The following is a 26,462-nucleotide window of genomic DNA, read 5'->3' as shown; positions in this document are numbered from 1 at the left end:
GCTGCTGTACCATTCATCCCTGCTCTCCTTTTAGCCTATCGTGAGTATTCCCCAAAGAATAGCATTTAACTCAGTGCATTGAATGATGCTTGTCATTTTGATGACAGTTGACCACAGGTATGAAAAACAACAGATAGCTGTTTTGTGGCATGAAGGAAAGCCTTGGAGCAAAAGCGAATAAGCATTCAGTAATAGCTTGCATGCTGGCAAAACTGTGAGAAAGAAAAGTGCGTAGCAGAGTTATAGTATGCCATCTCTCTTGATTTGGGGGGGAAAAATCACTTAGCGGGAGAGAAATATGTTGCTCCATCACTGCTTTGTTACCCACAAAGAATTTTTGGAATAACTTAATCTCGTTGGCTCTTCCTCAAGCAGGGAAGGCCTGATGTGGCCTTTGGACTGTAATGGGAGTAATATGGATGAACAAAATCAAAGTGCAGCATTCTAGTGCATCAGGAAGACTGCAAACGTGTTGACTTTTTTGCAAATATTGCTGTTTCCATGATGTAAATGTAAATTGCCACTAGTACTAGTCTGTCTGACTTGGTCACAAAATTGAATGAAAAGTAACCAGAAATGCTGCCCTAAAGAACCAGAAAGAGTTCATGCCATCAGGTATGAACTTAGCCTTTATCAGATCATATGCCTCATATGTCACAGTAGTGGGGTGAGCTGCAGTTATCACCTTACTCATGTGAGTTCTGAGTGCCATTAATAAGAGCGATAATTGATGAAGTCTGCTTAGGTCTTTATCTCTGGTAATATAATAATCAAGGACTTCACAATGTTATGTTCATTGTGTGTGAGTACTTCACCTGTTCCTTTTGAGAATCATGTCATGTCATAGAAACATTACTTTGTAAATTTGCATCAGTTCAGTGTAGTCAACAGAACAGGCTATATACAGAATAGTTTTAACTATTATTAACTATAAAATACATATAAACATACATAAAATTAATTTAAGTCAAGTCTAATCGGTAACTCAATTCATACTTTATGACGTGCATAGATTACTGTTTCTTTTGTGAATAAAAATTTTGCTTTTGAATTTAGTTTTGTAATTAAAAAAAAAAAAAAATAATAATTCCTTTATTCTCTTTGAACTTTGCTCCAGTGTGGCAAATATAGCAGCATTGACATAACAAAGCTGTACTACTAGTGCCCCCTATTTTAATTATTTCAGGTTTAACATGACTCTAAAAATTGTGTCACAGTTACCTTTGGAAACTCTAGTTTTACATCTACTTTGTGCTGTTTGAAAGCATGCTGCCTTTGCAGTCTGTAGGATGGCAATATGGCATGGGAGTCCTGTTCTCATTTCTGTCCAGAACAGAACCCTAGGATGGCTTGTCTCATCACAGAAATTGTCATTTCTTAGCCAGGTGGTTATATGAGATTGTTCTTTATCCCTATGAATGCAACTTTTTTTTTTTTTTTTTTTAAGTCAGACAGTTGAAAAACAGATGACCTCATCTTTGTAGTGGTCTTATATGAATGAGTCAGAAGAACTGCAGATGGGAGAAATCTTTGACAGAAAATGGTAAATTGTCTTGGTTCAGTTAGTGCTTTAAATGCTAGGTATTGCTCTTCTGCAGTTTAACATACTGTTCTATCCTTCATAAGAATTAGAAGTGGAAGGCCAGAAGCATCTAATAAGCTAAGCCTCTGATTTTGCACTGGTTATTTATAGTCTTCATTAGGTATCAGCTAACACTGAATTCAACTTCCTATCTTTAAAACAGGAATTAAATGTAAAGTCTTACCCCAACTGATGATTGATTCTCTGGGCAAGTTTTGCCAATATTTCTTGACAATCCTTGAATACATCAACTTCCTAGAGTGGAAAATATTCAGTTGTCAGTGTTTTCATCAAACTCTATTTGTTTTAGTGAATATACCTTTTTTATTCTACATTCTAGATGTTGCAACCATCTCATATATCTCAAAAGTAATATGGATAAAGAAAGGATGAGTTTTGTTCCCTCTCTTCCTCAGTGCTACAAAGCTTTATCTCTGGAGTTGTTTTTGTATAGCTTTTTATATTATATCAAACATGCCTGTAGATTTTAATGGATTGAGTCATTCTAATAAAGAGAAAGCCAAATTTCCTTGGCTTAGGTATAATGAAGATACTTGTATCATGAGCCTTAGTCCATTAAACTATTCTCTCTAATTACTGCTACATTGTTCTACAATACAAACATCGTTAATAGGTCAAAACCATATCTGATTTCAGAAGCAGGCTCCCTAATGTAAGTACTATAAAATTCTTCATAACTATAATATTAGTCAAAACAATTCAAAGCCAAGTTTCCACTCAGATCCAAATAAAGAAATAAAACCTCAAACATCTCACACTGGAAATTATGCAAACATGGTACTCATAGTCCCTTATGGTATTCCATCCTCTTTCCTTTTTAGAAACCCTCTTTTAGCCCAAGGTACTCTCTTACCTGAGCGTGTAAAATTATTCATATGAATACATTTTGAAACTGAATAGTGTTTTAAATTATTTGGAAGTGATTAAGACAGCTTGGATTTAAAAATACAAGTTTTGTCTCTGTACTTGTACTGTATATGAAGGAATGACAGCAACTTTAGAACTGGCTTTGATGTTATGACAAAATAGTCCTTTGTCCTTGGTTCTTCACGGGAAACTCTAAAACACCAAGTTGCAAACTGTAGGCTCTGAACAACAGTTATTGAAGTGGTCTGCACATCCTTCTGAAATCTTCTAATCCAGAAAAATGCTTAAAGATTGGTAGGCGAGAATGGAAAGAATGGTATTGTCCCATAAATTTCTAATATTTCTGTTTTCATATACATCCAATATAATTTCTTTCAAAGTTTTGCAAAATTTTATTAATTTCTTTATTATTATTATTTAAAAGATTTAGCAGTCACTACTAGCCTCATGTTCTTTGTTCAGTAAGAGTATAGAGAAAGCAAGGCAGCAAACCAGCATTTTATACCAGCACTTTACACCCTAAGGACTGCTGAGATTTTACAGACTGTGGCCTAGAAAACAATCCTGGGATTGTTTCTACATTGCTTTATAGCTTCTGAGAAGATAGAACCAGACAAGATCTCGCATGGATGCTACGCTATTCCTCTTGCTCTAGGGATGGTGAACAGAACGTTAACCATAGTTTAACCCAGTTTTGTCTCCTTTCCCCTCTTAGTCTTCCAAATCAACTAAAGAAAGAAAATATTTTAATTCTTTTGCCGATAAACATTTAGTCGGATTTTGGTTATTCCCTCAGTTATTAAAATAAACTAGGAAGTCCAGTCTTACCTTTATGAGGTTCTTTTCCACATCATCATGAACCAAGTCTATGCCTTTCCGCTTCTCACGGTAGTACAAGCATTCCAGGGCAGTCTGCAAGCAAATCAAGGAACATTTGAAAGAGGCTCTGTACATTATAGAGAGTAAATGCCAAACTGCAGGGGCCACTGAGCTGACACATAAAGTAATGACCAGCTATTGAGGCTGAAACAGAACAGGGAGGTAGCTTCACTGCACACAACTGATGAGTCTTGGTGGCTTGTTCTTCCTTAACTGCTAATACATGTTTTAGGGACTGCCAGCTGCCTTAGCTTCCATTTGATTAGCTGCACATTATTGTGTAGCACGGCCTACATCTCAACTTGTCCCAGCTTTGATTTAAAGTGGTTTAAAACACCTGTGTTCTACACTTATTCATAGCAAAATCCTTTAACCTCACCTCCCCTAATCTTCCCTTACCTAGTGATGAAGTTTGGAAGTTTCATAGCTACAGTCATGAGTCCAGTTAACCTGTCTGAGCAGGCTGACTTTACTTGTAATGTCTCAGCCACTTGTTTAGAACCATAGCAGTAAATGAAACACCTTCAGTTGGCCTTTCAACGGAAAATGTTCCCTAAATAGAAAGCCTCCTCAGCCTGTCAGTCTGAATCCATGTAGATACACACAATGTCATTATTGAATACTGAATTTTGGTTATCTACTTGTACCTGTATAGAAACATTTCTGATAAAACAGCTTTCATCTACAAGATTCCAGATTTTGATAACTTTGACTTTAGTTTCTGCATGCTTTGAGTTTTTGCTAGCATCATTCATAGGCTCATACATCACCGTGGCTTTCTCTGTTGCAGTTAATTTGCCATTAAGATTCTGGAGAACTTCAAGATATAACACAAATGACATGCCATTTTAAGAGAAAACGTTACTTTCCCTAAGCAATCACAAAAAAATTCAGAGCTAGAATACAATATCAGGACACTGCAGCTCACACGGCCATCTTCTGCTCTCCTGGAAGGTACTGAGCTGATGGACCAGTGACTGAGGGAGACAGCCTCCTGGAGTGTCAGAAAGGAGGGAAAAGAGGACATACAAGTGTCTTGACAGGTTCATGTATTGACTAGTACGTGTAAAAAACACAGTGGCCAGGCTTCTTCCTTACTGAGAATAATGTTTGACCAAGATCTGTCTTGATGACAATAGTGAAAGTCCTAAAAGTATTAAACAAAGAGGAAACTATTTTCTTTACCCATTCCACAACACAGTCATGAAGTAAGTAGCTGTGTCACACCTACCTTCAGAGGTCCTTGCATTTCATCTGCAGCACATTCAAGACGCTTCTTTGCGGTTTCCAAGGCTTGGGTCTCTCTCAACAGACACTCTAGCTCATAGACAAGCTCAGATCTCCAGAAATCAATGTTGGAGATCCTCTCTCCCAGGTTTCTTCTACTGTCTTCTTGCATCTGATAAGTCAATTGGTCCTTATCTTGCATCAGTCGCACTGAATCCGTGTTTAGCCTACCAGCCCAGTACCTGGAGGTTTCAGAGCCTTTTAATTGAACCATGTTTGCATGGTGCCAGTCACGAGTGCTGTAGCGCGCGTGCAGGGCAGACCGTAATGTGGGCAGAACGGTAGGTGGCCGCCCAGTGAGATTATATGGCTCATCAGAGCTGGGAGGGACTGAAATCACTTTGTGAAGCAGACTGGGCCTCCAGGAGCTGAGGTGGCGGTATCCCGGTAGGTAGTAAGACTGGTAGGAGTCTTTGGTGGTGCTGGTGGGGGCTGGGTCTGGGAACAGGCATCTCTTCTTCGTGCCACAGTAGCTGGCTACCTGTGTGGTCCCCAGAAACTCCATCCTGCTTGGGGCTTAGGCAGCAGCCCTCAGGCTGTCCCCAAATGGTGGGATGCTTCTCAGGGCTGTCCCCAACTGGTGCTGTTCTCTGGGCCACTCGACTACTTGTGACACAGTGGTGGTGTCATAGGGTTCTGAGGGCCTTCACACCTCCTGGTGTTCTCCTGTCATCCTGTAGGAATATTTGGCAAAGAGGGATTTGCTGAAGGCTCACTCCAGATGGGCCTCTGGGCTTGCTTTCACTTAGCATGCCTCAGTGAAATGAAATTTCAGTTTTACTTCCTAGTGGTTCTCAGCTATCTGTTACTCATGGCAGCAGGGACAAGCCTTCTGAACCAAAACACATTCTCTGGGTGTTGTCTCTCATGACCTTCTAGTGATGTCTGCAGATGGTTTGGTCCATCTGCAACCAGAAAACACATATAAATACCTTGGGCTTTGCTATTCCCTTCAACTGTGTTCATTTTCCATAAGTACAAAGGCTGGAGAGCCCTTCCTCTTCTGATGATTTCTCTCAAATTATAAATGTTATGTAACTTGTCAGAGAAATTATTTTTCTAATTTTTTCCTTTCAGGCTTCTGGTCTGTTTTTCAAAGAAATCCATTGCTCTAAGACTGCATTGTCACCCATCTTCTGTGCCAAGGATTTTGAACATAAATAACGATTTGCAATTAGGCACTCTATTTCATTCTCCTACGAGTCCTTCTATCAGCACAGCTTTCTTCTAGGTCAAAGGCAAAAGAGTTGCTGTCAATTCTCCTTCTCCAGATACATAACTATGAATCGGCTTGCTACATTTTTTTTAGAATGTGGGAAAATAAAATATATATGTATTTATATGTATTACATTGCAGCATACATGTATCTTGTCTCAGAAAGCTAGCATGGCATTACACCTTAGCTAAAAAACAGTAGAGGTAATTTCAAGTAAATGGTCATTGTAAGTTAAGTAAATCTTCTCATGAAGTTTAAAACACATACAAATGTAAGTGCTAACTATAGGGAGGTGAGATTCAGGCAGCAGAACCTCACAGCCTGGTTGGGCTCTGCATCAGTGTGCCTCAACAGCAAAGGATTGTTACACAAATGCTCACACATAAAAAACTTTCCTCTTGCAATAATGAATGGAAATAATTCTCAGCAGCTGCCCAGGAGGGTGAAGTTAATCCTGAGCATGAGAGACTGCAAGAGTGTTGGCAGAGTTCAGCACTGAGTTCAGCCTGACTCAAACTCTCTAAAGCCTATCTGTTGCCCAGTGCAATTCCTTTTCCTGGGGAATGCTTTTTATAATCTTGAGAACAGGGAATGGTCTGTTGGACCCAAAAGAAAAAGATTTGAACATGATCCTCATTTTAAATTGTGGAAAGTCCTGCTGACATCAGTGAATCTAATCCATATGTTTGAACAGCAGCACACACCTAAAGCGCTCTGTTGAGCCAACTTTTTCAGAGGGAAGGCCAGCTTTTTCCCAGTCCAGACATTTGAATTTGCTTAAACACTTGGATCCATTTCCTCATAACATTTTTGTCATTAGTTTCCCATAGAAGATAATTACAGAACAGTAAATACAGAAGTTCTGCACATACCAAGTTGTGATGAGCATTTACCTGAATAAGTATCCCTGAAAGGGAAAATGTGTAACAAGACTATTCAGTAATAACTGGAACCAGAGGCCAAACTCCACAAATACCTTAACTTAAATGTACTTTAAAACCTTTTTCCTAGATTATATTATCTGTAGGTGGACAGTTATTTAGAATGGTGTTTGGTGGTTGTTGTTTATTTTTTCCCAGAATGCTATTTCCAAAAAATTTTCAGTTGTTGAAGTGAAGAGTCTTCATAGAGGTAACTTCACAGTATTTTTCTGTCAAAAGGACCGGTTTGCTGATACCTTCCTAGCTATTACCAGATGCTTTTTTCTATATACTATTTTTCTAAGGTGAGACCACCTTACATGTTAACTATTGCATGTTAAAATAATCAAGTTTACTCAAATACTTGAGACTCCAGACTGTGTTCAGATCAGAAAAAGTCCATTTTTACAGAACCTTCAACCAAAACAATGGAAGGAGGCTTTGTGAGCAGGAAGTGTGTTGATTTACTCACTGTTCATGCAAAACCACTCCACAGACCTGCCTCTCCCTCAAGTTTGAGTTGCTATTAGTGGTGTTTAAACTGGAAATTGTCGGCTTCATCATGGGAGCAAGCAACACTTTATGGAAAGTAACTATACAATATAAGACTGTTTCAAGGCTTACATTTATTATATGCATTTCCACAAGGAAAACTGAAAACTTCTTTAAAGGTCACGTATGTATTGACTTGAGGAAAACAGACTCCACAATCAATAAGATTGTAAAGTAGGTATGTTTATTCAGCAATGGGCAGCATGGGGGGTAGTCCCACCAAAATCATGTGCACCTGACGTGGCAATTTGCCATGGTCATATGCAGTAAAGTGTTACATATGCATGAAGTTTCACAATATGCCTAATCATAACCTGTCCCCACTTCATATTAAAATTAGTTCAATTTCCATAAACTCCTCCCATCTGCGCTTGCACAGTGTCTCCTGGTGGTGGTTGTCAGGGGTTGTGGGGATGAAGATTGATGACTCTTCCTCATCACCACTAGCTGACCTCTTGTCTTTGTGCAGATTCCATTGCTCCTTGGCTCTTGTCCGTCCGCAGGACCAGTTTCTACCAGTTTCTTAAGACAGGCTCACACTCTTATTAGGTGACTGACCTTGGTAAGGGGCCCAAGGCTTCTTGCTTTAGTTAATTTGCACAATGTACCATAGTTAACAAAGACACTAAGTAGCATCCTAGTTTAATGCTGTCGGGGCTCTATCTCTACTTGATAAGATTCTCTTAACTCCATCTCTCAGTATTGCGTGCATTTTTTCCAAGCAAATTGGTTGTACTATTTAAAGTCTTATTCAGAAGGTTTAACTTGTGCAAAACCACAAATTTTACTCACGTTACTACTTTCAGATGGCTGCTGCTGCATCTGCAATGGCTGCACCTCTGCACTGTTTTAGTTATAATAGCATTGCAAGAACTGTGTACATAGGTAATGGAAAAAAATGAAGGGAAGGTAAAAAGATTGACAAAGAAACATTTTCCTTCTCATGAGACTAAAAACGGTTCTGTTCAATGTTCACCTCTATTTAGATCACAAGCCCTTGGGGACAGGAATTGTTTTTTGCTGAATGTGAATTACCCTGTTAGGGATTCTTTGCTGGTATCTGTAGGGGTCTCAGCTTTACAGCTGCAGTTTCCACAACTTTTAGGCAGGTGAAGTGTTGGTTTATCGTGGAAGTGGACAGAGGCAGCGGTCACGATAAGGTGCTGGTAACAAGGCCCAGCCTGCACCACAGCCAAGCGCACGCTTCCTTGGTTTGTGGCTTTAGTAACCTTTACCTACATACACAGCAGTTATCAGACTGCTAGAAGCTGATGGACCAAAACGAGGTAGAAAAATCTTGCAAATGAATGCGCTTATTAAATTAACGGGAATGAATTGTGTAATAGCAAGGAACGGAAATAAATATACTCAGAACTGGTACGAAATACGGCAATGGAATTATCTTACTGAAGGGATAATCTCAGAGCTGTACAACCTCAGAGAGAGGAAATCATGGCGCATTTATTGCCGCGTAACGCCACCTCCCCGCCGCACGGTGCCGGCAGCACACGGGTGGCAGCGGGGCGCCGGGCTCTGTTTGGGGCCCTCGCGAGCGGCCACCGGGGGCTCCAACACGGAGCGCGGGCCCTGAGCGCGGGCCCTGAGCCCGGCCGCCCCTCGACCCTCGCCTCCTCAGTCCCGGAGCCTCCCCTCTCGGGCTCAGCTCCGCCCGCGCACGCGCCCCGCTGCAGCCCCGCCCCTGCGGCGCCCAGCGGATGTGACGTGCGGGGGGCGCCATGGCGGACGCGGCGGGCGGGCCGCAGCCGGAGGGTGAGGGGCGCGGCGGGTGGGCTGGGGCTGTGACCGCCGCCGGTGCCCGCGCCCCAACTCTCCTTGTCCGTTGCAGACTGCCCGGGGACCGGCAGCGTCCAGGCGGGCCGGGCCGCCGCTTGCCAGGGATGCCCCAACCAGAAGCTGTGCGCTGCCGGCGCCGCCGGCCCGGACCCGGGTGAGGGAGGCGCTGAGGGGGCGGGGCTGGGCCGCGCCGGGGGCGGGGCTAACCGGGCGGGGGCGGGCCCGGGGCCGCTGGTGGCTGACTGCGGCCGTGCCACCCCGCAGCGGAGGCGGCGGCGCTGCGGGAGCGGCTGCGGTGCGTGAAGCACGTGGTGCTGGTTCTGTCCGGCAAGGGCGGCGTGGGCAAGAGCACTTTCAGCGCCCTCCTGGCCCACGGGCTGGCGGCAGACGAGAGCAAGCAGGTGGGTGGCGCCGGGCGCCACGGGGCTGTGTCCCGAGCTGCAGGCAGGGCTGTGACTGCCCCCACCCCTGCCGCTTCTCCCCAGGGCTCTGACCGTGCCCGCTGCGCGGAGCTTTCCCCTCCCCGACCCGGCCCTCGAAAGCGGCCCCGTGCCGGCTCGTTCCCAGGGGGCTGCGGTGCTTTGTTTTCCAGGTTGCTCTGCTGGACATAGACATCTGTGGGCCGTCAATCCCGAAGATGATGGGTCTGGAAGGAGAGCAGGTATGCTCATATTGCTTCTGTAGGGGAGGGCTCAAATGTCTGGTTGAAAAGCATTCCCATTTTTTCATCCATGTTTCAGTTTTACATAGATTGAAGGCTTAATGTTTACTGGGAAACGTGTGACAGTAGGCAGGGAAATTAGATGAAATGGGTGAGTTTGGCATGATTTAGTTTGTGAAAGAGTTGTGTGTCTTTCAGTTCTGCAAACCAGCTTTTGCTCCATATCTATCACATATCCACCCCATATTGTGTCCAGTCCTGGGCTCCCCGGTACAAAAAAGACAAGGATCTCCTGGAAACAGTCCAGCGGAGGGCCACAAAGATGATACAGGGCCTGGAGCATCTTCCTTATGAGGAAAGGCTGAGAGACCTGGGTCTGTTCATCCTGGACAAAAGAAGACTGAGAGGGGATCTCATCAATGTGTATAAATACCTGAGGTGTGGGAGACAGAGGGATTTGGCCAACCTCTTCTCAGTGGTTTGTGGGGACAGGACAAGGAGTAATGGTCACAAGATGGTGCATAGGAAGTTCCGCACCAACACGCGAAAGAACTTCTTCAGGGTGAGGGTGACAGAGCACTGGAACAGGCTGTCCAGGGAGGGAGGCTGTGGAGTCTCCTTCTCTGGAGATATTTAAGGCCTGTCTGGACGCCTACCTGGGCAGCCTGCTCTAAGGAACCTGCTTTGGCAGGGGGGTTGGACCTGTTGATCTTTTGAGGTCCCTTCCAACCCCTTCAGTTCTGTGATTCTGTGATACATGTGAGCAGTTAACGTCAGTAATGTAGGCCTGGTGCTCTTTACCAACCTGGAATGTTTCATATAAATACATAAAATCACAGGGGAATTTTCTGCAGGAGTTAAGCAGTTCACTTATTAATGGAGATCTGGCCTTTCTGCACTATTTAATTCAGCTGTTCCAGTGAAGTGGCATTGCTCCCATGGGCAAGGTATCTGTTTATCCAGTTTTGACTTAGGTTCATCCTCTGTGTAACTTTTGCATTTTTTTCTAATGTAGCTTTGTATGTATCACTTCAATTTTCAGGTTCATCAGAGTGGATCTGGATGGTCACCAGTGGTAAGTTGGTGCAGTTGTTTCAAAATGAGTTTGCCCTGTGAATTTGTACTATGTTTAAGGATGGGGAGAAGCGGAGGGTACTTATTCTATTAATTTTTTTCTTAATTACATATGCAGATTCTAAAGAATCTGGCTATATGTTATATCAGTGTTAAATTTCTTTTGTTAATCATAATACTGTATTTTTAAAATGGCTTTATTACTATATTTCTGTTGCTTTATAGGCTTTTCTACTATGCTATTGGCGATAAATATTGGTTACTTGATATTTGTATTTGGCTATTATGCAGCTATACATGTACAGTATGCCAACCTTTCAGCGATGGACAGAAAGTATCTTACATCCTCCCCAAAAAAAATTCATTAATCTTCACAAAATGCAGGGAAAATGCCAGGTTGGGTGGTTTGTTGGTTTCTAAAGACCACATTCAGTGTGAGTCCTGCTAATAAGACAGCTTGATGCTGAGAGGGAGAGCTGCTTTTGTCCTTACACTGCACACAGGGATTCCATAAAACACTGTAACACTTAGTAGAACTAGTTTTTTGTCAATCTATGAATGCAGTTGGTGAGAGTTGCAGAAAAACCTATGCAGTCTTTAAAGCCGTTTGTTAAAAGGGTAGGATAAGGTTCTCTGCCGTTGTTTTTTAATTTTTTTCCCCCTCTCAAGCTGCTTTTTCTACAAGACTGTTTAGAGTTGGTTTCTCTGCTCTTTCTCTACTGTTCGGTATTCTCTACTAAGTTTCTCTTCTCTTTTAGTATGTTGAAGAAAACTTAAGTGTCATGTCAGTGGGGTTCTTGCTCAGTAGTCCTGATGATGCTGTCATCTGGAGAGGACCAAAAAAAAATGGTACGTATACCATTTTTTTGTTTTTTTGAGTCAGTTTTTGCATGAGCATATTTTTTTTAAGCTTTGGCAAAGTAAGCATTTCTGTACTTAAATTGGCTGTAGTCAGAAGAATCTTAATACCTAGATTCTAAAACTTGAAGTAGTCTCTAAACCTTGAAACACACAAAGTTCGTTTTTTTTTTGTTGTTGTTGTTGTTTTTTCTTTTCTGTTCATCACACATTCTAATCCTTTCTTCTAGGGTTGATCAAGCAATTTCTTCGTGATGTGGACTGGGGTGAAATTGACTACTTGATAATAGATACGCCTCCAGGAACATCAGACGAACACTTGTCTATTGTGCAGTATCTTGGTGCATCGCATGTAGATGGCGCTGTTATAATCACTACCCCTCAGGTAAGAGAACTTAATTTTCATTGATTGAAACATCATGGCAGTTCCTTGATTTAGAATCTGTATTTAACTTCAGAGAAAGGATGGTACAAAATCTGAGGGAAGTGACTGACCTTGTGCATACAGGTGGCTGCTTTATGAGTTAGGCCCTGTACCCCACTGAGGCATCCATCTGAATGAGCCACTAAACCACGTATCTGTTCACCAACAACAGTTGTGATCTGAAATGTGAAGTGAAATGCAGTATTTCACTTTCGTCTTTGAGAACAGAGTTGGCATAGCTGGGAATTCGTAATTCCCAATAGCTTAATGTTCAGAATTCAGTAAGAAGTTTAGGCCTTTGCATAAGTCAGAGGGAGTAGAGGAAGGTCACACAGACTTACAATCTCAAGGAAAACCTGACTTGCAAATGGAAATTAGGCACATTTCTGTGATGCTTGTTCTTAAAAGAAAAATCTGACTGTGGAGAGCTGAAACTTAAAAGTTATCAAATTCAAACATTGGTTTTAATCCCTGGTTTGGAAAGAAATAGGAGATAACGCTAGCAGAAAACAGCGAGTATTTTCACAACACTCGAAAGAATACAAAATGTAAAGGAAATGGAATGCTGAGGACAATACCAGATAGGTGTTGAGGAAAGGAGAAGGAAAAAGGAGAACTAAATGAGGTCAGGCACATATGCAAAAACTGAGGGGATGATAAGCTATTTAAAATGTAACTTGAAAAAATTAAGTGTAAGCCTAGAGGTTCTTGTCTTTCTCTGCTGTTGACGATGCCAAGGATCTTTCTGTAAACTGAACATGTGAGAAAGTTCCATTTTAAAGAACTAGCTATTGAAGATGAATATGAGAGATAAAACATAGGTATGGCTGAATCTACACTAGAGTCGAGTCAGCTTCCAAAATAAAACCACATTCTGTAGGGCTAGAACAGTTTTAGCCTGTTCTACTGTTATTCTGAGATTTTTTTTTGGTGGACTACATAGTACAGGTTTATGTTCTTCAAAATATGAAGAGACAGTAATAATTGATTATAAACTTTAACATAGTTCTAAGGATTAACTTAGTAGCTTCAACATCAAATTATTACATTCAAAGTAGCAGTGTTTTCTAATGTTTGTAGGAAGTATCACTTCAGGATGTTCGGAAGGAGATCAACTTCTGTCATAAAGTGAAACTGCCAATCATAGGTGTTGTGGAAAATATGAGTGGCTTTATATGTCCAAAATGTAAGGTAAAGCTAGCTGTATCTTACAGCACTTCTTTATCTTGATGTTGTTTGCATATAAAACATTTCTCCAAAAATGCCGTATACTCTAAATTGCAGTACTTTAACTCATGTTTTCCTAGAATGAATCTCAGATCTTTCCCCCAACTACTGGAGGTGCAGAGAAAATGTGCCAGAACTTAAACGTTTCCCTCCTGGGTAAAGTGCCTCTAGATCCTCAAATAGGTAAAGTCACCATATTGCACTACATTTAAAACAAATTGTTCATCTTGTACTGAATTTATTACTTTGAAAGCCTGACCTAGACACTGGTAAATTGGAACGTTAAACATTTTTGTCTCTTGGGTAAATAGCTGCTTTCAGATAGAATTTTTATTTGAATCAAAAGTTACTGGAAGTGTGAGACAGCATGGTGTGAAAAGAGAAAAGTGCTAGGATAACTTACTTAACATGAAATTTCATTTTGATAAAGGTTATATCATATATCTCTTAAGCTGTATAATTGTATTCTAAGTACACTGTGTCTTTCTCTTCAATGTAATTATATGAAAGTACAGAATTAATAAATTCATAACTACTACCAATAATAACATCTTGTAAATACTACGCGCTAAAATTAGTGCTTTACCCAATGTTACTGGCATGACTCAAATCCTCTTGTGGATTGTGGGATGTCTTGGTTCTTTACCCACCAACTATTAGAAATGAACACTTGATTTAATGGCATAAGGAACAGTTCAGTACTTTCAAAATAACGACTGAAATTTTCTATTGATAGTGTTCCTTTGTAAAGCTAAGCTGTTGTATTACTGACACAATGACTTCTTGGAACAGATGAAGTGGCTCATTGGAAGGGTATAACTTCTAGTAGGATGAAGTTTAAAATAAGACAAATTCTTCTTTAATTTTTCTCTTGGTATGTTTTCATGTTTTTCCCTGTCCTTTAAGGAAAAAGTTGTGACAAAGGTCAGTCTTTCTTGTCTGAAGCACCTGAGTCTCCAGCTACATCATCTTACAGGAACATCATTCAGAGTAAGTCTGGAAATCTCAGTGCAAGTGAATCCTTTTCCATTCTGAGCGTTTCCTTTGGCAGTGCATAAAGGTGCTAAACAAAATTATGTTATTCTGCCACATACTATTAAAAGAAGCACAGTACATATGTATAGCAATTCTGAAAGTAACATACACAAGTACAATGCTTACTTTTGTTCATCAGTTATGATAGGCTTATAAAGCAATAACTAAATTGTATTTAATAACCAGTTTCAATGTTTAGTGTAAGTCATTAATTTTCGGAAAAGATGTGTATATGCTTGCTCTTAAGCAGTTGTTCAGCGTGCCTGTTGAGGGGAGCTTACTGAGGAAGATATAGCTGGCTAATTATTGCCTTCACTCTAATTGTAATTACACAAAAAAAAAACACAAAACAAAAAAAAACACACAACCTTAAGAGCAGATGACACACAGTTTTTTAAATACCAACAGCTGGGGACATTCCTAAGGCCATTTAGTGCTGATTAAGGCCTAAACTGTGATATTTGTACTGATAGGAGACAGGCTGATGCCTGATATGCAACTGAGGTGTTATCTGTATTACTTTCTCCCTTGTCTCTCCAGGGATTCAGGAATACTGTGATCTACAACATACTCAAGAAGAAAAGATTATCTAACTATGAGTGAAGTAAAAATGTATTTCATGTGTAATTATAGAAAAGTAACTTATGCCTTGATTTAATAGAAGGAATGTATTCTTTTTGTATTTTGCAAATAAATTCTTATTATTAATGTCTTTGCCCTAGGCTTTTATTTCCATAATTGAACTTCAATTTCCTTGAAGTTCACAGGCATCTCAAAGCTTGCTATAAAGTTTAAAACAAAACAAAACAAACAAACAAACAAAAACGTACATCTGTGTTACAAAGGTGTAATCTGAATTCAATGTCACCATACTAATAACGTGAATATGAAGTTGACTTTTGAAAACATCTGTATGCAAGATTCTGTTCACAAAGTTGAACATAAAATACATTTCACTGATGTTGGGATGTTGTATCTGAAGAATCTAATATGCATGTGTAGTAGGCTTCGCCCTACCCTCTGCACTTGGATTAATTGTAATGCCCACATTCTTACTGCAAAACATCCCATAAGTATTTTTTTCTTTCAGTGTAAAAGATCTATATTTTGAGTAGAATTGTTGAAGTTACGTAAGTTTTAAAAGTGAAGTAAATATTATGAAGTTATGAAGTTTTAAAATAAAAACCTGCTGGAGTTTAGGCAGCTATGATCACAGCATAAATACAATATTTTATTACAGGTATTGAATAAAATAAATATATTTTAATTACTTAACTGTGGCTGCTCCACACAAGTGCACTGTGAACTTGCTGCAAGATTTTTTTTCTTCTACTAGATCTTAAGCCTGAATACAGAAAAAAAATAATTTTTGGTATCTTAAATAACCAAGTGGCCCTTTACGATTGTAATTTTGCTTTTTACCGCAGAATCAGCTCTGAGAAATCAGTGATGTCTACAAGAGGAAAAGGTAATTTCATTTTATTAACTGTAGTTTGAAAATGAAACAAGTGATCATTGTCTTTTGATTATATTCTCAGGATAATCCAATAGTTTCAGGTTAATTCACAGTTTTTTCTCAAGGACAGGTCTGCTCATGAAAGTCCTGTGTAAACCACAAGCACTGTTCTCATCATGCCTGTGCAAACTGCCTTTTGGTGAAAGTCTTATTTTGAAGTAAGTAGAGTCTTTACCAAAGGCTATAATCCTTTCAGTCTGAAGACACAAATGACAAAATCATTATTTCATGCAGGTATAATTATAGAAGAGCTTCATTTCAGTAACTTAATACGTAAAACAGCTTTCATAAATCAGTGTTTTTACCGGTTGTCTTTTTATTATTTCCTTAAATGACTATCTAGTGCCCGTCTTTCCATGTTCTTCAATGCAGTCATCTGAAATTCTTGTCTGTCCTGCAGAATGAACACAGGAAAGGCAGGTGTGACCATAACCCATTATGTAGGAATCATAAACGGAAAAGGCTGGTGGAAGTCTCAGGGTTTAAGACTGTTCTTCCAGCTGTGCCTAGGCATTACAGTACTTCAGAAAGCATCATACCGAAGCTTTAACTTAGAGGAAATTCTTCATGGGCCTTGCAAGCAACTCAGTTGTGAAGCTTCAGCAAGGCTCGTGAGTACAGAGCAGACTGCTATGGGGTACAGCCCCTCTGACAACGCACAAGAATGGCTTATTGGAGAATCAAGGTAACCCTGTCAGAATCTACATTAGGAACTAATACCAGGAAAAGCCAAAAACAACAGGTCAGCATTTGATACCTCTTGGTTTATAGCTGACAGTCCAGCTTGGTACTTACTCTTGGGAACATCTGCTGTGACAAAAAATCTCGAAGTTATTCTGCCGATGCTTTTTTGTCCCTCTAATTTGCAGTGGATGTATCCATATAAATTAGCAGTTTGAAGGGAAATCCCAGCTATCACAAGAGCCTGCGGACAAACAAAAGATTGGCTGGGACAAATATACTGCCATATATGTAGACTATGCATTAGAATATATACGCATGCTCTATACAAAAATGCTGTAAGAAAGGAATATCCTTTCAAATAACAAAGGACCATAAAAGAGATCCAACCATACTAAACATTGTAGTCCCTTTCTGCAAAATGCCTTTTTTATCAAAATTGTGCAGCTTTTTTTTTTTTTCTAGCTGAGGTAATTCTGCATTTTGAAAAACTTCATTACTTTCCTAAGAGCACCTATACAAAAAAGCACCTATTTGATCAATTCCATAATCATTTCATCTTTTAAGCCTGATTGTATCTAAGAGCTTCACATCCAAACACACAGCAGGCCTGCAGACATGTTTAGCTGCCAAATGCCTTATTACACAGAAGATCCTGTAACTTGAAGATTTACAAATAGCATCAACAGATGTATATCAATATCCATCGTTTGCAGGCAGTGTAGATGAGTAGGTCCTTTCATGGTGCTAGAGGCTTAGCAGCAGGCAAAATCCAATTAATTAACTGATAAAATAAGGTTTTTCTTAATTTCCTGGAAGCTATCAAATTTTCATTTGGGTAACGTGGTTTTACAAGCACCTGAACAACCTGCATCTTCTGCGCTAGCTTAGGTTCCTTCTCCATCTAGCTCTTTGCTTAGCAAACAATCTGTTTTTCAAAACTAAAGGTGGAGCTGTGAAGGAAGACAGCTGGTTTAATTTTAACTATTGTTTGTATAGTTATGCCACTTGGGGCTTAAGAAAGCAGTTAATGATTTGCAATAGATGCATACCCATTACCTGAATTTCCCATTTCATTTACTAACGAAATGTAATCTTGGTTATTATTCGTTCTGTAGCAGCGGGTATGCAAGATACTTTATATCTTTAATAATAAAATTGTACTTTGCACAGTTCAGAACTTGATGAAATGTATTCTATGGTGATTATGCAAGCACAACAGAAAAGTTTACAGAGGAAAACAAATTTCATAGACAAAGCATCAGCATAATACAATATATGGGGTACAATTTCTATTTAGGAAAATGTGTAATGTTTTGCTTTTCCTTCGTAGAATGGATGACTTATAAATGCAATAATTATAAACTATATAGTTACATCTTAATTTATCAAGATTTTTAAGTGCTTTCATACTGGTCCATTCAAAAGGGAATGATACCAGAAATCTAAAATCCTTACTTTTAAGAGCTAATAACATTCGAGTCCTGAGGAGATGTGAAAACCTGAAAGCCAGCACTTCTGGTTCACTTTTTGTTCTCTCCCACTAGTATCTTTTGACAGCAATAAAGAAGTTGGAGAAAAGTAAAATGCTACAGTTAAAAATGAGGTGGCAATTCTGTCAACTACTTAAGATGCTTTACTGGAGCTAATTGAAGTAGCTAAGTGTAGCTACAGTTGCTAACCTAGTAAAAGTGATGCTAAAAATGATCCATTCTGGATTGCAGGGCTTGATTGCAGAAAACTCCTCTGACTCCTTGAAACTGTTAGGGGGATTTTTGTAACGTTGTAGATTTTGGTACAAAGACTGTTGCAAAACTACAGATCTGGGTTTTCCCTCAATTAACATTACTTGTCTGCTGTAGCTCATTCAGTAATGCCAGACTTACCAGCCATTTCAGCTTCAGTGAAAACAAGGTGCTGAAGAAAAATACAGTCCAAATGACGGGACAGATAATGAGGCCAAGCCAAAAGATTCGAGCTTCAGCTTCAGTTGAGGCAGCTATCATAGACACCTAGCAAGAAAATTACTGAAACTTTTAGTCACAAAGACAAAACCCATAATAAGTAACAAATCAGTGGAGGAGGAGGAATGGACAAAACTACTTGTTTACCCAAATTTCATATATTATATGCATACAGACAGGGTGGTTTCAATAGGAAGAGAAGTCACTGATACCAAATTTTCTGCATGCTGTCCTACTGTACATTACAGTATTTTCTTTTCAAAATGCACTGTTTTCTTTTTCCTGTTCTCACTTATTAGATAATCCATTCATTTTGTCAAAGGTAGTTGCCACTAATGCTACAGATTAATAGTATTTTGTAGTCAAAAGTTCTGTATGCTAGCCATTGCTGTTAAACTTCAGAAAGACTAAGTTAAATTTGATGTTAGATTCAAACTTTACCAGGGGCTCAGAGACATGTGAAACAGAAGACAGTGTTACAAGCAGAACTTCAGTGTGAGTATTTTGCAGTCTGAGGAGTAGTTTTGTGATTTGTGCCATGATCACAAGTCAAAAGCACTGGGAAAAAAATTAGTGTAGTATCAGAAAACAACTATAATATCTAATGTGGCAATGAGTATCTATTCCAAGTGCTAACAAGCAAACTTTAAAGATGCACACAGGATTGATCAGTTGGTTCCAGTTCAGACAATGAAATTCTCATAAAAGTGTCCATTTCTACACTTTTTATAAAAACACATATAGCTTAATTTAAATTTAATTTAAATTTAATTTAAACCTGGTGTGATGCTTAGTTTTATATTATGTAAACTAACAGTTCAGTCTTGCTTATGATGTCTATTGATATTTGATAAATTAAGATGTAGCTTCAAAATGCCTAACACTACTGTTAGGCACCACAGCAACTGCTGGCGCCTCTCATCATTCAAGGTGCTCTATTTGCATTCTTCAGGGAGACCAAAAGCCTCAAGGCAGGCTGAAAAAAAAAAAAAAAAAAAAGGTTGTGGATTTCTTCTAGTCAGCACAACTCAAAAGGATCACTGTTAGCTCCAAGCACTTAAGAGAAACCAAGCAGAGATTTGCTCTGAAGGTTTTGATCCTTCCTGGGAGAACAGAATTCAAAATCACACACCAAACATCAGGCCATTCAACCATTACCAGTGCTACCTTCTGAAGTACGAGCTTCTCAGCAGGAAAGGAAAACCGTGGAGTTTGAAAACTGAAAAGACTCTTAGTTCAGTACCTAGAGTTCTCCATGTGAAAATAAGATTCATCTATCCATCCCATGTTAGACAGATGGTGGTATCCAGCAAACATGGTTAAGCTACTCTATTGCGCCAAAGAAAATCCTGAAGATGCGTTAATTAGCAAGTGTCTAATTTTTCAAAATACACTCTAAACCAGTGAGGTCTGTGCCTTCACAATTACAGAAAAAGAAAGATGTTCTGAGTCAGTAAAAGAGCTTCATCACCTGTATCTAGAACTACTGACAAATTACCCAGCAGGGTATTAGCACGAACTATGCAGGGGAATAAAAATCTCAGTGCACCTCAGAACTCCACACCTGAAAGAACTAATTAACTTGATGAGCAAGATTACAAAAGGCTGCAGCCCCCTAAAAAATAAAAATAAAAAAAAATCTAGGTTGAACTTCTGTCCCAGTAGCAGTGCACCAGGAATTGGCTGCTTGTTATTAGCGAGTGACTTGGAATATTTCTAAGCAGATCCACTCCCTAGAGGAAGAGATTTCAAAAAGCTGCCAGAGAACTGGGAAGGGAGGTGGGGACTCTGGAAAGTAAGATGATTGATTGTGTGTATTCTGGAGCTTGTAAATGATAAAGCAGTTATGGACAAGCCATGACCAAGTACAGTCCACCCTAATTACATGCTATACTTTGATTTTCATAGTATAGAACATAGTATCAAACTATTTGCTACGAGTTTTGGAGGCCTTGAGCCCATAGGAGTGAGTTGACTTTGTACTTCCAGACTGGAATTAACAAACTGTAGTAAGTGAACTAGGGAACATGATTACTCATGTTACGGTAATACTGCGGTCAGGAGGTGATCTCATGAACACCCTTGCTTTTAAGATCTAAGAAAGTTCTTGCTTGCTGCCACAGATCAACAAAACTAAGATACTCTGGAGGTCTTTTATCTTATCTGCTTTCCTGCAGACTTTCCTGTATTCCCAATTTCATGTGGCTTACAGGCAGAAAGCTGGCATCTCTTAGCTTCTTACTGGCGTGCAGCCACACTGGCTGTGGCAGGGCTCCAGACCTGCACCTTCAGTGTTTTATGCTGGACTCTGCACTTGGGGTGTGTGCACAGCTGGGTCAGCAGCACTTCAAGTGCTGTTCTACATGCCGCTTGCCTCACTGGGATTTTGGACAATGTTAGGAAACCAACACGAAAACTGTTTAATCTTGACCCTGAAGGCACTGCCAAATGCCTTTTTTTTTTTTTAATTTGGGTTTTTGTTCGTCTTTTTTTTGCTCAGGGTGTTGGGCAAGTACTAGCAGTGTTGGAATGCTCTGTGATCCAGGTACTACAGCCCAGCATATTCCCTGAGCACAAATAAAACTTTAAAAAAACTTTTAAAAACTGAATTTGAACTATTCAGCCTTGCTTTCAACCTAGCTCTTTCCTGACGAGAATTCCCTTTTGTAATTAACTAAGGGAAGATGTGTTTATTACAAGGTGTTCTCACTTGAAATTAAAATAGAACTACCAGAAATGTCATATATAGAACCATGATATGAATATTTATTCTGATGATGAGTGTGATGGAAATGTTGCAAGACCTCTGCTGAATATTTCCAGGAACTGACAACATGGTGTGCTTGCAGCTGAATACTTGTTTTATCTTCTAAAGAAACTAGATATTGAGCATTTTTGTAGCAATTACTTTTTTTGTTCCTTTATTGGAATTAGTATGGACTTTACAAGCTTTCATATGCACTCTTGTTTGTCCTGAACCTATTTTTGTTATCATTCTTACCCTTCTTGCTTCAAATACCCAGTGGCTTGTTCCGTCTTCATCAATCTGGTTCCACCAACGTAAACCAACCAGGAGTCTTCCTGTCACATTCTGGTGACACAGTTATTTGCATTAACCAAGTGCACAATTCACTTGTCAGACAACATTTAAAATTAAGACAAATGTCTTAAAAAATAATAATTTTATCAAATAGTAAATTTAGTTCTAAAAACTATGTCAACCTGTGCGCAACAGTCACTAATGATGGATGAGTTAATAGAAATTAGAGGCCTGTTCTCCTCATGTGATAAGTAGCACAGTAACATTGATTTAGGTAAGAAATTATAGGATGTGCCCTTTCAAAGTCAGTATCTTGGAGAAGCCTCTGATAAATTCTTAGTAAGAGAGGAGAACACAAAACAAAAACATTTAGGGAAAATGAAAGATTAATTACAAACAAGTTTGGAATCAAGCAAATTAAGACAACATTTTTGTGCCTGGATGAATACTGTATTTTTTTCAGGATGCCTGAGAAATTAGTTCTTCGCTTCAGTGCAGAAGCATCGTTCTGTTTTGAACCTCTGGGGATTCAAGGCTGGCCTGACCAAGCTGCCAGCCCATGGTGAGGGCACTGCTGCTTCAGCTGGGCTCCCGGCAGCATCACGAAGCTCCTGCACACTGGCAGCGAGGCACAGAATTGAATCTTTGGGCATCCTTGGGAATCCATTACTGAAAGCTAGTGTTAATTTATTTTTTCTAAGACGGAAAGTGTACAGACAAATCTGCCTATGGCAAGGCAACTTGCTCACCATGTGTAACTTATATCAGTGACTAAAGATATGTAAAAGTCTTCAATAAAATGCGTCAGACACGTTTAATAGATCTACAGATCAGTGTTTTTGTCACTCTGTTCAGTACACTTCTTCCTTATCATTTTCATTTAATGGCACGTAATACTTTCAAAGGTAATTACTGTTCAGGGTCATCTTACCTTAACTGACCAGAAGTCAAAGGATAGAAGGAGGAGAATTGTGACAAAACAGGCAACAAAGCTGTTGCTGAACCAGTCACAGAACAAGTAGGTAATAATAGCACTCACTCGGAAAAACAGGTGGAAAAAGGTAGCCAGTGGGTGCCTGGAAAAACAACAGAGAGCACTTAGGAAGTTATGGGACAAGAAGGGCAGTTTTATACTTGCTAACAGTGCAGTATAACACAAGTAGTTCTAGTCTGTAACGGTATCTCCATTTGTATCTGCTGTTATTTCATATGTTGATGTATTACCAAAGTGATAATTCTTCCAATAACCAATCTCCAATCAACAGCTAAAAGATATGTTGTTCATGTTAAAACTTCCTCTAAGATGGCACAAAATCTGCATTCTTTCATCCATTTCTTTGGTACTGCATGAAGGAATCTAGTGGTTGCATTCACCACTGCACTCCGAACTTATTTCATGAAATCAGTCAATGTAGAATTGAGACAGATCTCATGCCTTTCAGAAGTATTTTGAAAACATGAATGGGAACTCTGAAGTTGTTTTTTGTTTTTTTTAATCAAAACAAAAAATATAGCATAAGACAAAATGAACCTTAGTATGCAATGACTGAGAAATGTCCTTTCACAGAGGAAGTACAATTAAGGAAGTTTACAGGTCTTTTGAATGAATGATCATTAACTTTGTTAGATATTTGTGCTTTCCTTATCAAACAATTCTATTATGAAATAAAGGGAAACTTTGGAACAAGAACTATGAAGAACTGAATTTTGGCCTGTACAGTAAGACATGGGTTTTGAGAAAAGTTGCAATAAGCACAGTAAAGTGTAACATTCCAGGTACAAAAGCTTGTACTGTATAGTTGTTTCTGTTAATTAGTTTAAAATGACAATTAACCAGATTAATTTAATGGACATTCCATTTAAGTAACTTCTTCCTTTAAAACTGGAATGAATAAAATCTGTTTTCCAAATAACTTTTCCATCAGTGATGCCCCTCTACATCTTTAAACAACTAACAGTAGTATGGCCCAAGCCACAATTAATTTTAACAATTCTATTATGTATAATTAAAAATGATGCATATATACAGTAATTATAATTCTCCATAAATTTGAAATATAATTACATTTAAATTAGAATTAATGTTTATATCTTTATTTGAATGTTATTCCTATGTGCCTATTCTAGAAATTAACTAGTCTATAATGGAAATGTTGTGCTTGTAGTAGTAAATGTGCTTGCCTGGGCAAGCAAGAATGACATGCAGCTGAAGTTTACATTTACTCCTTCCTGATCATGCCCACACTAACCTCAAACTTTCCAAAAACTACTTCTGACTTAAAAACTGAACATGTGACATTTGAAGTGAAAGGAGCTTTATCTGACCCTAGCAGATGGGTAGGTGGGGGGAGAAGAGGGATTCCTGTGAACTCTCAACCCCAGACATGGCCTTGCTATCTCAAACAGGACACAAGAGTTCCATGAATGGTATGTTTTAGCAATAAAAGCTATTTGGAGAAGTCATAGTGCTTTATTTTGGAAGTCAGATCATGAATTACTGTTGAATACTGATGAATTACAGAATGAATCTGTTCTGATGTCAGACTTTGAAGACTGTTTACTGAGAAAGTATGTGAGCAAGAGGCCTACAGGTATTACAACCCTAAACACTTCACTGAGCCTGCAGTACAGATCTCGACAGTCAAGGAACTAGTGCTGTGCACCTTGGGACCTCAGACAAATGCTTCAGCAGTTTCACTTCATGCTGGCTCTAGGCTGGTCTCACTGACTGAACCTGTGGCTGGTGTGTGCAAGGTGCCCTGGAGCTGTATTTTCCAGTTTAGTCTCATTTGTTCATGTGCTCCAAGTCTGCACCACAACACAAACAAAAACACAAACCTGCATCTAAACCATGGGCTGCCGCTAATGCACTGAAAACAAAGTGGTTCTGGTCATGTTAACTGTGGCTGGTTCATCAAGTACGCACCCTGTTGCGAAGTCCAATGCAGTGGAAGGGCTGTAAGGCTTCAGCAGACACTAGTAAAACTGAGTGATCGTACTGTGAAGCTGCACAGTTGGTTGTGTAACTCAGGTAAGATGTCCAGCTCTTATTTTACTTTGTTTATACATGCAAGAATATTAACGTAATGGACTGCAGTGGAGGGTGAAGCTCCGTATAGGACAAAAGTGCGGTCCCCAGCTGCAGGCAGCTCACCCCGAGGGTGTTGAGGTTCTATGGCTTTCCCAGGTAAGAGCTACAGACGTGTCATATTCCAGGCATCACCGTCCCTTGGTGGGAAGAGCTGCTGCTTCCACCCCAAATAAACGCTCCCGCTCAGCGGGGTGCACAGAGCAGTGCCAGAGCTCGCTGCCGGGGACGAGGGAGCCCTCCTGCCGCCCCGCAGCGTGCCGGGTGCCCGGCCCTGAGCAGAAGGCGGCTGCCGTGGGCTCTGCCGGTCCTCTCAGGCCTCGGGCCTCCCCACCCGGCGCTCGGGTGCTGCCTCACGCGTGTCGTGTCCCCCACCCCCGGGAAGGGGCCGCTCCGGTCCCCCGTCGTTACCTGATTTGGGCTTTCCGCAGCGCCAACTCCTCCTCGCCGCCCAAGTCCAGCGACACGTCTTCGGTGTCGTCCCCCAGCGCCTGCGGCGGGGACCCCCACAGCGCGCCCGGCAGCGGCGAGGGGCGGCCGGACTGCGCCGTCCCCGCCTGCTTCATCCTCCGGGCGGGGGGGGGGGGCAAGGAAAAGGGCCCGGCCGCGGCCTGCTCGGGGCCCAGGGGTTGAGCTGGAGCCGGGGGGGCCGCCCGCAGCCCCGCACGGACACCCCCGGAGGGGCCCGGGGCCGCGCTGCCGGGGAGGTGGGCTTGGGAGATGAGGGTGCTGTGGGCACCACCAGCGTAACGGGGGGGCTCGGTCTTTGGTAAAGGTTAGGGAAGAACTGTGGGGTGTGCTTTGAATTGCAGGTGGATGGCGCAGCGGTAAAGGACAAGTGGAACGAGACAGCGATAGCGGCAGCGGAAAGCGTTCAGGAAGGTCAATAACTGGGGGACGGTGAAGCGAGGCATCAAGGAAACAACTCGGGCAGGCAAGTGTGAAGTGAAGGATCACGGAAGAGCTGATACATCAGTCATTTGTAGATCTCACTAGCATTACGTAAGCCTGCAAATAACGGCATAGTAGGCTTCTCTGAAATACCTAACCGAAGCAGAGTGTATATTTTTAGTAAGTACAGAAGCTGCCAAAGTGAACATTTAAAAATATTAATTGCAAAGTAGTTCTGTGTAAGCCCTATTAGAGCAAGACTATACGTAATGCATCAGAAAATCTGCCAGAGCTGTTTTCAGTAGGATTAGCAATTAACACAAATTATAGGGGAGAAAGGTATATTTTATAAGCAATGATGTTCATATGGTGGTAGCTATATTTTGACCTTGGTAGCCTTAAAACAACACTTTACAGTGTCAGTAAGTACACCAGGCTTGTACTAAAAACTCGGGCAGTCTGTAACTGGGTGGATAGCCTACAACATTAAAATATTTAGGTAGGTGTCCACTCCCAAAGAAGAGAGAGTTAATCTCTTTGAGATCTGTCACGAGAAACAGTTATTAAATGATTCTGTACACACCTGAAGTTGACACATAGTTCACTTACTGTACCAATGGGCACTATGGTTTATGAGAATGTGGTTTTATGAGAATTAGCAGCAACTTAAACAGAGCCAGCTTCTAACTCAGAAGCAGCTCCAGAACTGCAGTTATAGGTATTCAGTAGTGGAGGCCTGGCCTCTTTTTGACTGCCAGATTATTCATTTTAGCTATTGTATTAGCTCTTCTTTCACCTGTCAGCACAGTTCTTCCAACAAGTTGGATTGTTTGAGTTTAGTAATTCTATAACATTCTTATATTCTTTCAGCTGTTAATTTTTTA

General features: G+C 40.4%; 3 protein-coding genes and 1 long non-coding RNA gene across 21 annotated transcripts in view; 2 read left to right on the top strand and 2 right to left on the bottom strand.

The window, feature by feature from the left end:
• The window catches only part of LOC137865074 (uncharacterized), a 93,735-nt gene extending 92,754 nt beyond the window's left edge, over positions 1-981 (top strand). The window contains exon 7 of the long non-coding RNA XR_011101746.1: positions 373-981. This is a non-coding gene — a long non-coding RNA (uncharacterized lncRNA). The remainder of the gene's footprint in view (positions 1-372) is intronic.
• TEKT5 (tektin 5) overlaps positions 1-5,243 on the bottom strand; it is a 29,334-nt gene extending 24,091 nt beyond the window's left edge. The window contains exons 1-3 of the mRNA XM_068699823.1: positions 4,581-5,243; positions 3,299-3,382; positions 1,767-1,837 (exon numbers count right to left, since the gene is read on the bottom strand). Coding sequence (XP_068555924.1) covers positions 1,767-1,837; positions 3,299-3,382; positions 4,581-5,141 — 716 coding nt within the window. The 5' untranslated portion in view covers positions 5,142-5,243. The remainder of the gene's footprint in view (positions 1-1,766; positions 1,838-3,298; positions 3,383-4,580) is intronic.
• Positions 5,244-8,762: 3,519 nt separating this feature from the next.
• NUBP1 (NUBP iron-sulfur cluster assembly factor 1, cytosolic) lies at positions 8,763-22,427 on the top strand. Of its 16 annotated transcripts, XR_011101740.1 has the most exons (13): positions 8,763-9,095; positions 9,172-9,273; positions 9,712-9,780; positions 10,823-10,855; positions 11,613-11,703; positions 11,943-12,097; positions 13,217-13,327; positions 13,444-13,546; positions 14,270-14,353; positions 14,939-15,002; positions 15,826-15,866; positions 15,980-16,072; positions 16,315-22,427. XR_011101740.1 is itself a non-coding variant. In XM_068699811.1 (11 exons), exons 1-10 carry the CDS (start codon positions 8,778-8,780, stop codon positions 15,846-15,848), a joined length of 1,089 nt encoding a protein of 362 aa, XP_068555912.1. In that variant the 5' UTR covers positions 8,763-8,777; the 3' UTR covers positions 15,849-15,866; positions 22,063-22,427. The 16 variants fall into 16 exon arrangements, 7 of the variants coding, with proteins under 7 accessions (XP_068555912.1, XP_068555910.1, XP_068555911.1 ...); XR_011101743.1 differs by lacking the exon at positions 14,939-15,002 and having other exon boundaries at positions 15,985-16,072; positions 22,063-22,427; XR_011101742.1 differs by lacking the exon at positions 14,939-15,002 and having other exon boundaries at positions 15,985-16,072.
• On the bottom strand, positions 15,861-25,253 carry TVP23A (trans-golgi network vesicle protein 23 homolog A). Of its 3 annotated transcripts, XM_068699814.1 has the most exons (6): positions 25,099-25,253; positions 22,531-22,675; positions 21,561-21,650; positions 18,482-18,607; positions 16,710-16,839; positions 15,861-16,308 (listed from the first exon to the last, which is right to left on the bottom strand). In XM_068699814.1, the coding sequence occupies exons 1-6, from the start codon at positions 25,251-25,253 to the stop codon at positions 16,250-16,252; spliced, it is 705 nt and encodes a 234-aa protein (XP_068555915.1). In that variant the 3' UTR covers positions 15,861-16,249. The 3 variants fall into 3 exon arrangements, with proteins under 3 accessions (XP_068555915.1, XP_068555914.1, XP_068555916.1); XM_068699813.1 differs by lacking the exon at positions 15,861-16,308 and having other exon boundaries at positions 16,621-16,839; XM_068699815.1 differs by lacking the exon at positions 15,861-16,308 and having other exon boundaries at positions 16,621-16,839; positions 22,639-22,675.
• Between the last annotated feature and the right edge of the window lie 1,209 nt (positions 25,254-26,462).

The sequence above is a fragment of the Anas acuta genome, chromosome 15 (assembly GCF_963932015.1).
Source record: "Anas acuta chromosome 15, bAnaAcu1.1, whole genome shotgun sequence".
In the NCBI taxonomy this organism is placed as follows: Eukaryota; Metazoa; Chordata; class Aves; order Anseriformes; family Anatidae; genus Anas; species Anas acuta.
Note: the sequence above shows the minus strand (reverse complement) of the source record. Positions and strands in the feature narration are given on the sequence as shown.

Bases quoted from the DNA above. Each gene is read 5' to 3' on its own strand.
- NUBP1 (XM_068699806.1), top strand. From the start codon at position 8,778: ATGGCGCATTTATTGCCGCGTAACGCCACCTCCCCGCCGCACGGTGCC. The intron at 12,098-13,216 runs GTAAGAGAACTT...TAATGTTTGTAG, and splicing joins TTATAATCACTACCCCTCAG to GAAGTATCACTTCAGGATGT. The intron at 13,328-13,443 runs GTAAAGCTAGCT...ATGTTTTCCTAG, and splicing joins TTATATGTCCAAAATGTAAG to AATGAATCTCAGATCTTTCC.
- TVP23A (XM_068699813.1), bottom strand. From the start codon at position 25,253: ATGAAGCAGGCGGGGACGGCGCAGTCCGGCCGCCCCTCGCCGCTGCCG. The intron at 21,651-22,530 runs GTAAGATGACCC...CTGTGTCACCAG, and splicing joins TTGACTTCTGGTCAGTTAAG to AATGTGACAGGAAGACTCCT. The intron at 16,840-18,481 runs GTAAGTCTGGCA...GTTTGTCCGCAG, and splicing joins CACTGAAGCTGAAATGGCTG to GCTCTTGTGATAGCTGGGAT.